The sequence below is a fragment of the Chenopodium quinoa genome, unplaced genomic scaffold, assembly GCF_001683475.1.
Source record: "Chenopodium quinoa cultivar QQ74 unplaced genomic scaffold, ASM168347v1, whole genome shotgun sequence".
Lineage (NCBI taxonomy): Eukaryota > Viridiplantae > Streptophyta > Magnoliopsida > Caryophyllales > Amaranthaceae > Chenopodium > Chenopodium quinoa.
The window spans coordinates 4,549,264-4,564,230 of record NW_018743199.1 but is presented as its reverse complement, the minus strand read 5'-3'; the positions used below and the strand labels follow the sequence as shown (position 1 = coordinate 4,564,230).

The window sequence follows — 14,967 nt, the reverse complement described above, 5'->3', positions numbered from 1 at the left end:
CGACCAGAAACGCATAAAAGCAGCAGCTCAGCTTCTCGGCCAGAATCTGCTCGCCGAGAGCAACCTGACACTGTTCGCCGAAGCGTCCTCGACCGACTCGGCGGCAAGGAACCGAGCGTGCACAGTCGCCTCTCGTTCCCCGCAGCCGAGGCCCAGACTTCCTAGCCAGGGACAAAAACCACTCCTATCTCTCTAAGAGGGCGGAGCGCGGTCCCTTCGGCCAGGAACAAGGGCAAGGCCGTTATGCTACCCACCAGTTCCCCATTCGAGTAATGGATACTAGAAGAGCACGTGCCCACGGTTAAAATACCGTCGCACATCACATATGATGGGACTTCGGATCCGAAGGACCACATTGCCTCGTATGAGGCTCATATGCATCTTTGCCCCAGATCCGAAGCGACTTGGTGCAAATATTTTCCAACCACTCTCAAGGGGGTCGCGCAAGCATGGATCTCCAAGGGAGTGAAGCAAGGCTCTATAACAGGGTGGGACAATCTGTCCTCCAAATTTAGGAGCAAGTTTTCCACGGCAAACCGCCGAGAGAAGACTACTGCAGAACTCATGGGTCTGCAACAAGGGGAGGCCAAAAGCCTCCGAGACTATCTGACCCGTTTCAGCAACGAGTCATCCAGCGTCTCTCTGGACCAGGGGCTAGCCGTTTTTGCAATGCAGAATGGCCTTCAGCCTGGGAAGTTCCTAGACTTCATGGTCATGCATACCCCGCAGACCTTGGAGGAAGCTCTGAACGCCTCGGATAAATTCATCCGAGCCGAAGAGTGGAACAAAACAAAAACCCAACCTCAATCTGGGGGAGGGAAGCAAAAACAAACACCCTTGTCTGAAGGCCAAGGCCAGAGGACAAAGGGAAAGGCCAAGGCCTCGGAACAATCTTCGGCCAACGAGCCAAAGAAGGAAAAATCCGCCTCATACACAGGCAGATACGAGTCCTACACTCCGCTCTCTCTTCCACGCGCCAAAATTTACAGCGTGACAAAGGAAGAGCAGAGTTACCGAAAGCAAAGACCACTCCCAGAGTGGTATCAGCGAAAAAATAAAAATCAGTGGTGCGAGTTCCACGAATCTCCGGGACATAACACTGAGGAGTGTATCCAGCTGAAGGACCAGATCGAGGACATGGTTCGGAAGGGATACTTGAAAAAATACATCGCGAATCACCGCGAGAAAAAGGAGGCCGAGAAGTCAGCAAAGGACTCTCGGCAAGACCTCGACTTCCCCCGGAAGAACAGTAAAAATGCGGAGGGAAAATTCTCTCCGATCAATGTTATCTCGGGAGGAATATGCTCTCGGAGGGAACAAAAGAGACACCTTAGGGCTCTGACCCACCAGGTGAACAACGCTGACATTCAGCCTCCCCAGTCGCCGGTGCCGAACATGACGTTCACAGCCGCCGATTGCCGAGGGGTAACGTTCCCTCACGAGGATCCGTTGGTGATCATCGCCACGGTGGCCAACCACGACGTCAGCAAGGTCCTTGTTGACGGTGGCAGCGGAGCAAACATTCTGTTCCGAAAGGCCTACAATCAAATCAAGCTGAAGCCCAAGCACCTTACGCCGGTACCCTACCCGGTATCCGGATTCAATGGGGCTTTAACTTATCCAGATGGGAAGGTGACACTTCCTGTCACCATCGGCTGCGATGAGGCAGCCAGGAATGTCATGACTGAATTTTTGGTCATTGACGCTCCTTTAGTGTATAACGTGATTTTGAGGAGACCCATAATTCACGAGATCCAAGGGGTCGTCTCAACTTATCATCAGCTGATGATTTACGTCTCAGACGCCGGCTTCCCCGAAAGGATCCAGGGCAGCTAAAAGGACGCCCGAAGGTGCAACTACCTCCAGCCATCCACTAGTCGCCCAGATGACGATGACAAGGATGAGGAGGAGAAAGAAAGAGAAAAAGAGCCCAACACAAAAAAGCCGAAAGGCCTAAGTTCTTCGGCCCAAGGTTCTGTGGCCAGAGAAAAAGGGCCAGAAAGGGAAAAGGCTAGCTCTTCATCTGAGCCGAAAGACTCAGAGAGCCAGCCGAAGAACAAAAAGTCTGGGACGCCTGCTAACATAGACAGCAGGCCAGATTGTGAAGAGTCCAGTCCATCAGCAATGGACATGGACCAACAGACTGAAACGGTCGAGTTGACCGAAGGAGACGCTGAGAAATGTGTAACAATCGGGATGGACCTTGATCCGAACACCCGTTGTGAACTTATTCAGCTCCTTCGGGACGACAGAGATGTGTTTGCTTTCTCGGCAGCTGATATGCCCGGGATAAGTCCAGACCTCATCTCCCATAAGCTTAATGTTGACCCAACGTGTCGACCAATTAAGCAAAAGAAGCGGAATTACTCCGCTAATAAGAACCGAGACATCGCAGCCGAGGTCAAAAAGTTGCTGGAGGCAGGCTTCATCGAGCCTTGTCAATATCCAGAATGGCTGGCAAATGTGGTGATGGTTCAGAAGGCCAATGGTACCTGGAGGATGTGCGTTGACTTCACGGACCTAAATAAGGCATGTCCGAAGGATTTCTATCCCTTGCCGAGGATCGATCAGCTAGTCGACTCGACAAGTGGCCATGCCTTGCTTAGTTTCATGGACGCATTCTCGGGGTATCATCAGATCTTCATGCACCCCGACGATCGAGCAAAGACGGCATTCGTCACGAACGCCGGGGTGTACAATTATAAAATGATGCCCTTCGGATTGAAAAATGTGGGGGCAACCTATCAAAGGCTGGTGGATCAAGTTTTTGCCGATCAAAAGGGGCGAAACATGGAAGTCTATGTTGACGATTCGATCGTCAAAAGCAAAAAATCTGAGGACCATGTTAAAGACCTGGCCGAAACCTTCGCCACCTTAAGAAAGCATCAAATGAAGCTGAATCCGAAGAAGTGTGTCTTCGGCGTGAAGTCAGGGAAATTCCTTGGGTTCATGGTCAGCAAGAGGGGGATTGATGTCAATCCCTCCAAAGTTAAAGCAGCGCTCGACCTTCCTGAGCCGAAAACAAAGCGGGATGTTCAGCGGCTCACCGGAAGAATGGCAGCCCTCTCGAGGTTCATTTCCAGAGCTTCGGATAAGGGGTTACCTTTCTTCAAAGCCCTGAAACTCCCGAAAACAAAAGAGCTCGTTTGGGAGGAAGAGCAAAAAGAAGCCTTCAAGCAGCTTCGGGAGCATCTGGCTCAACTCCCAACACTGGCCAGCCCAGCAGAGGGAGAAACTTTGTATCTGTATGTGGCTGTTAGCCCAGCCACCATCAGTGCAGTGCTGCTGAAGGAAGAAAGCAAAATTCAGCAACCGATCTATTTCGTCAGTCACACTCTGACGGATGCCAAGACTCGCTACCCTCTACTCGAGAAAGTCGCTTTTGCGGTTGTGGTAGCTGCTCGGAAGCTGAGGCCCTATTTTGATTGCCATCAGATAGTGGTCTTAACTGATCAGCCGCTGGAAAAAGTTCTCGGCAAAGTTGAAAAATCTGGTAGGCTGGCTAAGTGGGCTTTTGAGCTCACCGAATTCAGCATCAGCTACCATCAAGGCTCAAGCTCTAGCGGATTTCTTGGCCGAATGCTCGTACCAAGAGACGCTAGCCAATGAAAGGAAAGTCTGGACCGTGTTTACGGATGGATCCTCCACCGTAAATGGTTCGGGGGCAGAGGTAGTGATAACCTCTCCCGATGGAAAATCCTTTGAGTATGCCCTAAAATTTTCTTTTAAGGCTTCGAACAATGAAGCTGAATATGAGGCAGCAATCGCTGGCCTAGAATTGTGCATCTCCCTGGAAGCCGAGCATGTCTGCCTGAAAACAGACTCTGAGCTAGTTGCATATCAGATTAGTGGCAGCTACGAGGCCAAAGAGCCCTCCATGATAGCCTATCTTGCCAAGATCAAATCAGTCATTGCAAAGCTGAGAACTTTTGAGGTTCAGCTGATCCCAAGGGGTCAGAATACCCAAGTCGATGCACTCTCCAAACTTGCAGTTCAACTCTCACTGAGCTGAACAGATCTGTATATGTGGAAGTGCGTCGAGAAAGAAGTGTCGACAAAGCACCTGAAGTGTGCTGCGCTGACCCAGAGCCTAGCTGGATGGACCCCATCCTAGCTTTCAAGCTTCGGGGAGAAATTCCCGAAGATAGAATTTTGGCCTCCAAGCTGAAGAGAACCAGTTCGAGGTTCATTGTCTTCAAGGGGGAGCTTCTGAAAAAGTCCTTCTCAGCCCCACTGCTGAAATGCGTGGGACCAACAGATGCAGATTATATCCTACGGGAGATTCACCTCGGCATCTGCGGGAACCACATTGGGGGAAGGACCTTAGCCCACAAGGCATTGAGGGCCGGATATTATTGGCCCACCATGATCTCAGATGCTAAGGAGCTGGTTCGGAAATGCGAAAAATGTCAAAAATTCGCACCAGTTATCCATCAGCCAGCTAGGGATCTTCAGCTGATCCTTAATCCACTCCCGTTTTCCCAAAGGGGACTGGATATACTAGGACCATTTCCAGATGCTGTGTACCAGAAAAAATGGCTGAAAGTCGGTGTTGACTATTTCAGTAAGTGGATCGAGGCCGAAGCAGCCTCGAACATTACAGAGCAAACTGTCAGAAAATTTATCTGGCAGAATATCATCACTCGTTTCGGCATCCCGAGAGTATTTGTCTTCGATCATGGGAGGCAATTCGATAACTTACCGCTGAAGCGGTATACAGATCAGTTCGGCATCAAACTGGCATATTCAGCGGTATGCCACCCGCAAAGTAACGGACAAGCCGAAGCTGCAAATAAACAGATCCTAAATGCCCTCAAAAAGAGGGTGGAAGATCAAAAGTCCAAGTGGCTGGAGGAGATCCCAGGAACCCTTTGGTCCCTTCGGACAACTGAAAAAGAGGCAACGGGTTATTCACCTTTTGAACTGGTGTATGGTGCCGAAGCCGTTCTTCCAGTGGAAATCAGCTCTGAGAGTTTACGAGTGCACCACTTCTCGGCTGAGAATGAGCAACTGATGAAGGAATCTCTTGATTTCCTCGACGAAGTAAGAGACTCAGCCCGAGACAGAATGACTGCTTATAAGCAGAGAATCAGCAAATTTTACAACCGAAGGGTCCATGCAAGGCCTCTCAAAATTGGAGACCTTGTCCTTCGGAATGCTGCTGCAGTTCAGAAAGGCCGAATCCATGGGAAATTCTCAGCTGCATGGGAAGGGCCCTATGAAATCTGTGATGAGCTTCAGCGGGACATACCGACTTCGGCAGTCGGATGGAACTGAGTTGAAAAATCACTGGAACGCTGATGTACTGAAGAAATATCATGTGTAAACCCTTCGGGGCAGAGCAATCTTTGTAAGTACATTTTGAATTAATGAAAGGCCTTGGAGCCACCATTTATATAATTATTTGCAACTTTTTATTCTTTCAAAGTTTTCTTTGTTCTATCTACTCTTTAAGGGTTTTTATTCAGCCTCGTCTGAAACCTTCGCCTCCGGGTAACTGGGTTTCAGATTGCTGACAAACTCGTCTTTTTAAAGAATACTGGTCTTTCAGCTGAAGTCAAACTTCAGTAAGACTTATTCTCCAAAGACATGAGTCCATGGACAAGTCTGGGATATTGCCTTAACTGAGCCTTGTATCCCAGAAAGCCATTATCCGAAACATTGCCTTCAGTTGACCCTGTGTTTCGGATATCCATTTTTTAAAGATAGACAGAAAATCAAGGATAACAGCAACTGTTGGAAATTTTTTATTCAGCCTCGTCTGAAACCTTCGCCTCCGGGTAACTGGGTTTCAGATTGCTGACAAACTTGTCTTTTTAAAGAACTCCGGTCTTTCAGCTGAAGTCAAACTTCAGTAAGACTTGTTCTCCAAAGACTTGTTCTTCAGTCTGGGATATTGCCTTAACTGAGCCTTGTATCCCAGAAAGCCATTATCCGAAGCATTGCCTTCAGTTTGCCCTGTGTTTCGGATATCCATTTTTAAAAAGATAGAGAAACAAAACCCAGCTCAGTAATCCAAAGACTTGAATCTTCAGATTTCTGGGAGTTCAGCCTCCAACTCCTGCCGCTCAGCTTCCTCCTCGGCTTGTTCAGCCTGAAGGATCTCATGCTCGGCAGGAGTGGCATACAGCATGTGCGGATCTTCGGGGTCCTGAGCCCAAAGCGCACACTTGGATCAATCCAGCGAAGGCTCAGCATGGAGAGCCAACCTCCGAGCCACCTTAAACCCATTAATGTAGCCCATCTCATATTCTTCTTGGGTGTAAAGGCGGACTTGGAGTAGGGCTTCAGCATCAGCCAACTTCTTTTGAATCTCCTCCAAATCCTTTTTAGATTTTTCTAACTCTTCTGAGAGTTTGGAGGAAGAAGTCTTCTGCTCATCAAGCTCCAGCTGGACGTCGGAAGCTTCGGTTTTGGCCTGGATCAGCTCATCTCCCTTGACTCTCAGCTGATCTTCCAACTCCTTCAGCTTCTGGTCCTGGCTCTCAGCAGCAGCTTGGGCAGCAGAAAGGTGAACATCCCTAGCCTGTAGAGCCTCTTCAGCAACCATCCTACTGGCTTCAAGAGCTTCCAGCTTCTGCTGCACTTCAGCTTGTGCAGCAGCTCCTTCTTGAATTCGGCTCTCGATGGCAGCTTTAAATTTGGAGATGTCCACTCCCATTTGCTCCTGAAAGAATTTCTCCCCTTCCATCAGCGGGGGAAAAACTTCCTTCTCCATAGCCGAGCAGAAGGTTTGAATGGCTTCAGCAGCCCTCTTTTCATACTCTTCACTCTGTTGCTGCTTCTCTTCAGCAGCCTGCTGCTTCAGCTTAGCAAGCTTTGCCTCCTCCCGGGCAATTTTTGCCTCCCCCCAGGCATGCTCCAGCTTGTCTTGGAGGGTGTCAATCAACTCTATAGTAAGAGTCTGATTGTGCACAACCTGTTTGCAGGGGCACATCAGTTGAAATAAATAAAGTAATAAAAAAGGAAAGAGCCAGAAAGGAGAAGAAGAGCTGAACGAAAGCAAAGCAACTAAAAGGTTAAGTACCTGCATCAGCAAACGCTGGTTGTCTCTTGCAGGTTCAGGGACCCTTCGGCTGGATTCTCCCATCCCAGCCGTGGCCTTCAGCGACCACACCCTTGCCCGGTCCACCTCGGACATGCTAGTTAAGTCGACGAAGTAGCCTGCAACCCCTTCACGGTTCTGGCCCCAAATTCGTTCCCAAACAGGTTCTGGGACTGTGATACGGGGGGCCGAGAAACCCAAATCTCCAGAGTTCAGCGTCTGGAATGAGGGGAAGGAAGAAGAGGGAACCTCCTAAATCTTCTCAGGCTCAGCATGACCTTCTCCTTCGGCGGAGCCCAGTTGGTCTCCACCAGGGTTAGCAGCAACGACCTTCTCTGCTTCCTCCCCCAGATCAGGTTGACGAAGAAAAGTGTCAACCTCCCTATCAATATCATTTGAGAAGCCTTCAGCAATCGGCTTCTCAGATTCTTCAGCAGGGTGTCCCTGAACCCCCCCTTCGGATCAGGAGTTCTTTGGTCCACCTCCATCTCTTGAGTTTCGGGAGGTGGAGGGGGGGTTTGAGGACGCGGAGCTTCCGGCGGAGGGGGAGCCCTCGGCGAGCGTCTACCTTCATCAGGCTCCCGTATGAGGATGCCCCCGGTAGGCCTCATCCCCATCTGAAACTGCCGAGGCCCCAGCACGGCCAACCTCCTCCTTCTCTTTGCTAAGGGCTGCTCGTCCATTTCTTCAGATTCTGACGAAGATGGATCTTCAGAATGAGCAGGCGCCTTTCCTTCTCTTCTTCCGCTCCCTTCCTCAGACTACAGAAAGGGGGGGCAGCAAAGTATGAGTAAAAAAAAAAAAAAAAAAAAAGTCAGGAACTTACTAGAACCCTCGGCTGAACTCCAGGTGCAGGGATATCCCCCTCAGCAGCACCAGACGTCCCAACACCTCCTTCCAAGGAATTGATTACTCGGGACACGTCAGCTGCTGTCTGAGCAGCCTGTGCTTCCTCAGGTAATAAAGGCCGAAGGGGATCTCGCTTCTCCCACCAAGGCTTCTGCTTGGTGTATTCGGCAGCGGCTTCAATTTGAAGACCCGTTTCGTGCAAATGCAGCGGACGGTTCTTCGGAGCTGTGATTGCCGGAGCCCGGTCTAGAATGACCCTTTCAGCGTTCACCCCGAGCCGGTTATAATCAATTCCCGAGGTAGCTTCGCTCAGCTCTGAAAAGAACAGACGAAGGTTAAACTAAGGGAATAAGCATCAAAGACAAATCAAAATTGACTAAGTTAAAGTCCTCGGCCCCAGCCGAACATACTTACCACCCCTGTACTTTCGGCTGAGGCCGACAACTGCCAACATCTTCTCTTGGAAGATGTAATGGTTATCCGGAAGCCATCTGGCCGGGAGAGTTCTCATTCGGCCAACTCCCCCGGGGTTATTCTGCTTCCCGAAGAAGCTCATTTGCTCATAACTCGGGTGGCTAGTGGCATCAGGGTCCTCAGGACCCAAGTCTTGCATGTTCGGATCAGGCCTGGAGAGGTATCGAGGAACCCCGAAAAAATATGGATGCTCCGGATCGGCGGGAACTCTCACCCAGACCCATTGACCCCTCCAATCCTTATCTGAGGAGTCGTTCGACCACATAGTCAGATATTGGGGGCGACTCTCTATTCGTCACCAGCCTGAAGACCCGTGTTGGCCGTACACGCTCTGGAGGTTCTGCACTAGCTGATGCATCTTTCGAAAGCAGTGCAAATTCGGTTCAACAGCAAAAAACCGACACACCCAGAGATAAGTCATCACCCGCCGAATGCTAACGGGTGTTAATTGGCACAGGGAGATCCTGTACTTTATTAAAATGTCCCTGACGTAGGGATCCAAAGGAAACCGAATGAACGAAAGATAATTATTTCTCTGAAAATATGAGTTAGCAAAAAAAAATGGTGCAGATAAAGAAAAACGAAATAAAGGATGACAAATCTAAGCATTTTCACTCTCAAAAAAGGTGAATCAATCAGCTTTCATACAATACATATAATAAAGTACAAACTTGACTACTACATTGTATTTAAATTGGCTGCACATAAAACAATAGTTACAATGAAGCATACATTACTGATCAAAAAATAAAGCACACAATTGTGAATTTGTGATGACCCGTGATGTAGGCATGTAAACCGAATCCTTGCAGACAGGTAACAAAGTATACAACTGCAAAACAACTATGTATGGTACGCGAGTTTCAGACTTCAACGCATGTTTTAAGATCATCAGACATTGCAGAAGGAATGCCGTGTGTCGCCAGAATATCTGCAGTAGCAGCTTTAGCAGCCTCAGTCCGAATAATAACTATCTGCCATAAGAAACAAAACAATCAATTGCAAACTGCGTTCAGTTGTGATGCCTCCCAATTCCCAAATGTGTCCATGCTTATATTTATAATCACATATGTAATGCTAGAGAGAGCTTATAAAAGAGAGAAAACAGACCACGTTGAAAATTAGATCAAACTTCAGATATTCATCATTGCAGGACTCCACCATATTTACCAAGCTTTTTAAGTTCTTCACAGGGTTACCATTGACCGCAAGAACCTAACAGGAAAGCAGCAAAAAAATGTTGCATTGATAAGCCAAGTTTCAGAGAGGAATGAAATCAGCACAAGCTCACAGCTGAAGAATGTGGCAGAGGGAGGAAAATCACAGGAACAATTTGCTTAGACATACAGTTAATATTATAAATTTAACCGTTGAACTATACATACTCCGTATATAATATGTGTCTTTTAATGCAAACAAAATAAGTCATGCATGGTATTTTCACTCATGTTGTGTGAAATTTAAAAGGAAGTTGAGACAAAAGTTATATAATGACCCAATATATGAATTATAATTATTAATCGGGAGATTGAAATATTTTACTACTACATGCTAGTATGCTACATAAACTGTTAGCAATTGAACAAAACAAATTATCTCATGAAGGTCATAGCTATGTAGTCCTTTACGGCTTTACTTATCTGGAGTATAATTGTTCCTAGGTTAAAAGAATATTGCATAGATCAATAAGTGTGTAAAGGAATTGAGGCAAATCTGGCATTGACCATTGAATTTTACATTTCAAGGATTCCATTAAGGAGGATGACTTTTCTTTGTTTTTATTTTTCCTTTCTTTCGGCAATCTAGAATTTTATTGGTGGAGATCATTATTTAATTGAATAAACTTTTTTTCACTTCATACTTCAACAAAGAAGTTTATGCAAATTAAACTTGTAGGTCAATGTATTAAATTTGATGGAAGTGTTTGCTCACCATAACAAGATAACTATATAATTATAAATAAAAAAATATCAAAAAAAGAAAAATCGGAAATTTCATCTACAATACTGTCATCAGTATATTTCTCTATCTTAAGGACCTGTTCTCTTTAAGCTTAATTTCAATTCAATTCAGTTCCTAATTTCCTTTTCTAATAAACAATTCAGTTCAATAAATCAGAACAGACCCTTAATATATCACCAAATGGAAAAGAGAGAGAGAAAAAAAAAAAAAATCACTTCAATAAAACGACATGAGCCATTGATCGCGGTTTAGACAAGTTCAACATAAATTTCTTCCTCAGATTTCTGACAAGTTCAAAATTTATAGTCCTAACCACCTAGATATTTAAGCTGTCCAAATTTTAAATTGATTTAATACTAGTTAGATCTTATAAGAAAAGTCAATTATATTGGTCGTGTCAACATGGAGCATGAGTTTGATTGTTTGAACACCTCAAGTTAACATTTCCACAGCTGTATTTGTGCATGTCCTTACTTTGACATTAATCAATTGTTCTCGGTTTACTACTCAACAAATCACCGGGTTTTACATTATAGCCCTTAATTAGTTACTCCGTAATTATTAATTCTTCAATGGCTTTTCATAACGTATTGACCTTTATTTATACTTGTGTAATCTTCCCTTAAAAAAAAAAAATACTCGTATAGTCTTATTACAAATTAAAATTGATTTTTACTGATTCATTACGGAATAATGGAATATACTTTTCGTATTTGAGTTAGTTAAACTTGATATGTAATGGTTTAAGAAGATGTGTACAAAGTATATACATAGGTTCTTACTATTTTTGTATGTGAAAGTTGGGGTGCTGAGTACAAATTGAAATATGTCATTTAATTTTTGCCAAAACTTATTAAAAATATTTTGAACATAAAAATTAATTTTACACCCTTTAATTACTCTAAATAATTATGTGTGTCGTCAATTCGTCATTCCAAATCGCATAATAGTAAAAACTACTTCACATAATTTAAATTGACTTTAATTTTATGCATAATATATATAATTTTGCATGACTAAATTATACATAAAGCATATGATAACTTGATTACCCGACTTTACCAATAGGAATTGAATCACTAATTAAACTAAATGTGAAAAATACAAATCCCTTACAATTTCAAATGTAACAAGGTGACTTGAAACGTTGGGCAACTCAAATTGAAGGAAAGTCTTGTGCGTAGCATATGTTCAACCTCCCCTTAAAGTGCATTGGCTCAAGTCACATTCATAGACATAATATAAGCCAATAGACATGTTCACATCAATCATCACGTTATTGGTATGAAATGGTGAAACTCATCTGTCAATCCACTCTTCGAGTCTTCGATCTACACTTTGTCATTAACTGATGTGTGATAGTCATGTATAACCGACGTTTTTTTTATTCCTATTTAAAGTTTCACAATTTCGTGAAGAACAACTAGCTACTTCTTGCTTCTTAATCAAAGGTTCCTTAGCATCCCAACCAAAAATTTAAGAAATTTCTAGTTTAAACTAGTTAAGTTTGATCCAAAAAATTAAGAACTCCATCTACAAACTCTACCAATCAATATGAAGTTATCCGGCCGATGGAATTGTTGACGGGTCCATATCGCAAATTTTGACATATAGATTTGCAGTTGTGTTGTTAAGACGGGTAACTTTAATCTAACGATCTAAATTAGCAAAATATGTTCCAAAACTATCAAAAATGAATCCTCATCATATTCATTACGCACCTTCTTCAAAAAAATTCCACATCAATGATTTATACTATGTGTTAACTCTATCAATTTAGGTAAACACGTAAAGTTACTCAAAATGAAAGTAAAGTAAAACAAGATTTCCAAAATCGATCTATAAAGGTAGAATTGTTGAAAAGAGAACTTTGCACTCTTTATTATGAAGTACTTCCCCTATTGCAATATACATACCATGCAATCTAATAAAATTTATAAATCTATCACGCGTTTCAACAATCATATAAAGTTTTGGTTGAGTTAGTCATTTAATATGGTATTAAGAGTCAGTATGACACAAAGGGGTTCAAATTTCATACATTTCTACGTTCACATAGAATATTTCCAAGTATAAAAAGGGCACATGCCATATCCACACTTTAAACTCTCATGCAAAGAAGCATGATAGTCGTGATAGAGTATATAAATCGATTATAAACTTCAAATATCATAAATAGCATTAAACAATGCCAGCGATCGGTCATTCGGTCAATCATATCGTAAATTCTCAACAGAGTAGCAACACAAGAATACAACTATACAAATACAGAAATACAGAGTACGAGTACAATACACTGCCTGATAGAGTATATAAATCGATTATAAACTTCAAATATCATAAATAGCATTAAACAATACCAGCGATCGGTCATTCGGTCAATCATATCGTAAATTCTCAACAGAGTAGCAACACAAGAATACAACTATACAAATACAGAAATACAGAGTACGAGTACAATACACTGAAATACGTAGCATAGAATAGTGTATTTTGTAAACAAGATCCCTAAAAATAAAAAAATAAGAGACGTGTCGACCAATATAGCAGGCCACAAGAACCCGTTGAAAAAACGCCATAAATCCCGTACTCTTCACATTTACACCCACTTCAATCCTAGCCGTTAGATCCCCACTGCCTCACCCGCACTTCCTTCTTTGTCCACCTCTTAATTATTAATCTACCCCTATTAAACCCTCTAATTTCCTAATCATACCCTTACCCCAATTTTCTATATAACCAACCCTTTCATCTCTTATTACGCAGTTTGCCAAACCATCTCCCCACCTCGGGGCCCTAAAATTCCCAAAATACCCTTCCCTCCATTTTTCTCTCGACTCTTCTTCTTCTTCAAGCTTTTCATCAATGGCGGCTTCTTCAAAATCACGCTCTAATGCTCCAGTTCTCCCTGTAACTTTTCCTTCCTTTCAACGTTCACTTTCACCTCCTCGTAGATTTTCTCACTCTTCCTCAAAATCATCTTTGCCGTCGTCATCTCAACCGTCCGATCCGTTTTCCTTTTCATCTCTACCGTCGAATTTTGCGTCATCGTCGTCTTCCTCACCTCTTTCATCGTCGTTGTTCCATCGGTCGTCGTCTCCGACGAGAGTTAATCTCTCTTCGACGAGTACTGCGCCGTTTCGTATCTCCCTCAGCCACCGCTCTCACTCTCCGAACTCGCGCGTTTCGGTGCGCGATCAAGTCGTTTCGAAACCTGCCAGTATAAAGAGGACGTGTATGTGTTCGCCGACGAATCATCCTGGTTCGTTTCGATGTTCTATGCATCGAAACGCTGCTCGAAACGGCGATTCTCACTCGGTTTCTTGCTCGCCAAGTAGACTGAATCTTCGGCGATCTGCGATGACGAACTCGCTTGTGAGAATCGGTACCGTTGAAGGTGATTGGGTGAAACGTGCTTTAACGGCTCTGATTCGTCCGTCATCTCATCAACAAAAAAGGAGATTCGATTTCCAGCGTCGTCCTAGTCGTCTTCGTTTCATGTCGAAATCTGGTAATGGTGATTACGATGTTCGTTGATTTGGTTTCAAAAGGTTGGTTGAAATTTGAAATTGAATTTTTCCGCCATTTTTGCCGAGTTTCTGCTCCAATTTGCAAAGATCTGGTGGTGATCATGGAGGAAGATGATGGATTCTGGACTAAATCTGGAGATTTTGGTTTGAATGTTTGATTATTGGATGAACAATTTGGACATTGTAGCTTGTACATAATCAGTGGACCTACAAAAAAAAAAAAAAAAAAAAAAAAAAAATCTATAGATAATTTAAATCTAATTAATCGATTTTAAGCATTAATTAGATTTAATACAAGTAGAATTTCTATGTTCTGATCAATTTTGAGGTTTTTTTTTTTTTTGATTGAATTTGAATCGATCTTTTCGTTTGTGTTTTTGTTGATCGGCGCGTATTGAGTGTGCGTGTGTTTTGTGTGCAGTCGTTGAGGTTGGACGTATCCGTTACGTTCGCCATTAAAAATTGGAGGCAAATTCCGTTTGTCGACGTATATTCCGTTCAGTTTATTCGCCGTTGATTTGGTCTCGCCGTCATTTTTATACGTTGCCTCCATTATCAGGTACTCTTTTTTTTTTTTTAATTATTATTATTATTTATTTCTTTTTAACTGTATTATTTGACCCCATTTTTACTGCTTACATTAATTTCATAATTTACCTCTTTTGGTTACATGTGGCAGAACTTCAGATGAAAATTGGATCTTGTAGCCCTCAACTGCTCAAGTGTCACTGTATCAATCTTCATGTCTAAATGTTGTTCCTACTTTAACTTAAATCCGGCTTTTTCCTTTGACTTTTGGACTACGGACTAGTAAATTTTAAGTGTAAAGGTCAAGGTTTGATGACTAATGAAAAATGGCATAAATTATTTGTAAAAATAATTAAAATGGTTAAAAGACGTTTTTTGAACTGGTATATAATAATGGAAAAACACTTTTAAAAATGATGGTGAAGTGGTTTACTAAGAATGGTTCTAGAAGAGATGGGGTAAAAAGAAAAAGAGGATGGACAAATTGAACACAAGTGCGGAGAATACCTTTGCGTGGAAGAGGAAGATGGAAGAATACGGAGAATATGCTAACTTTACCAAAAAAATAAACGAAGATTA

At 43.4% G+C, this 14,967-nt stretch overlaps 1 protein-coding gene across 1 annotated transcript; it reads left to right on the top strand.

Annotated features, from left to right (window-relative positions):
- Positions 1–12,579: 12,579 nt before the first annotated feature.
- LOC110733631 (putative protein TPRXL) lies at positions 12,580–14,181 on the top strand. The gene has a single exon (XM_021913701.1). It carries the CDS (start codon positions 13,196–13,198, stop codon positions 13,865–13,867), a length of 672 nt encoding a protein of 223 aa, XP_021769393.1. The 5' UTR covers positions 12,580–13,195; the 3' UTR covers positions 13,868–14,181.
- The last annotated feature ends 786 nt before the right edge of the window (positions 14,182–14,967 follow it).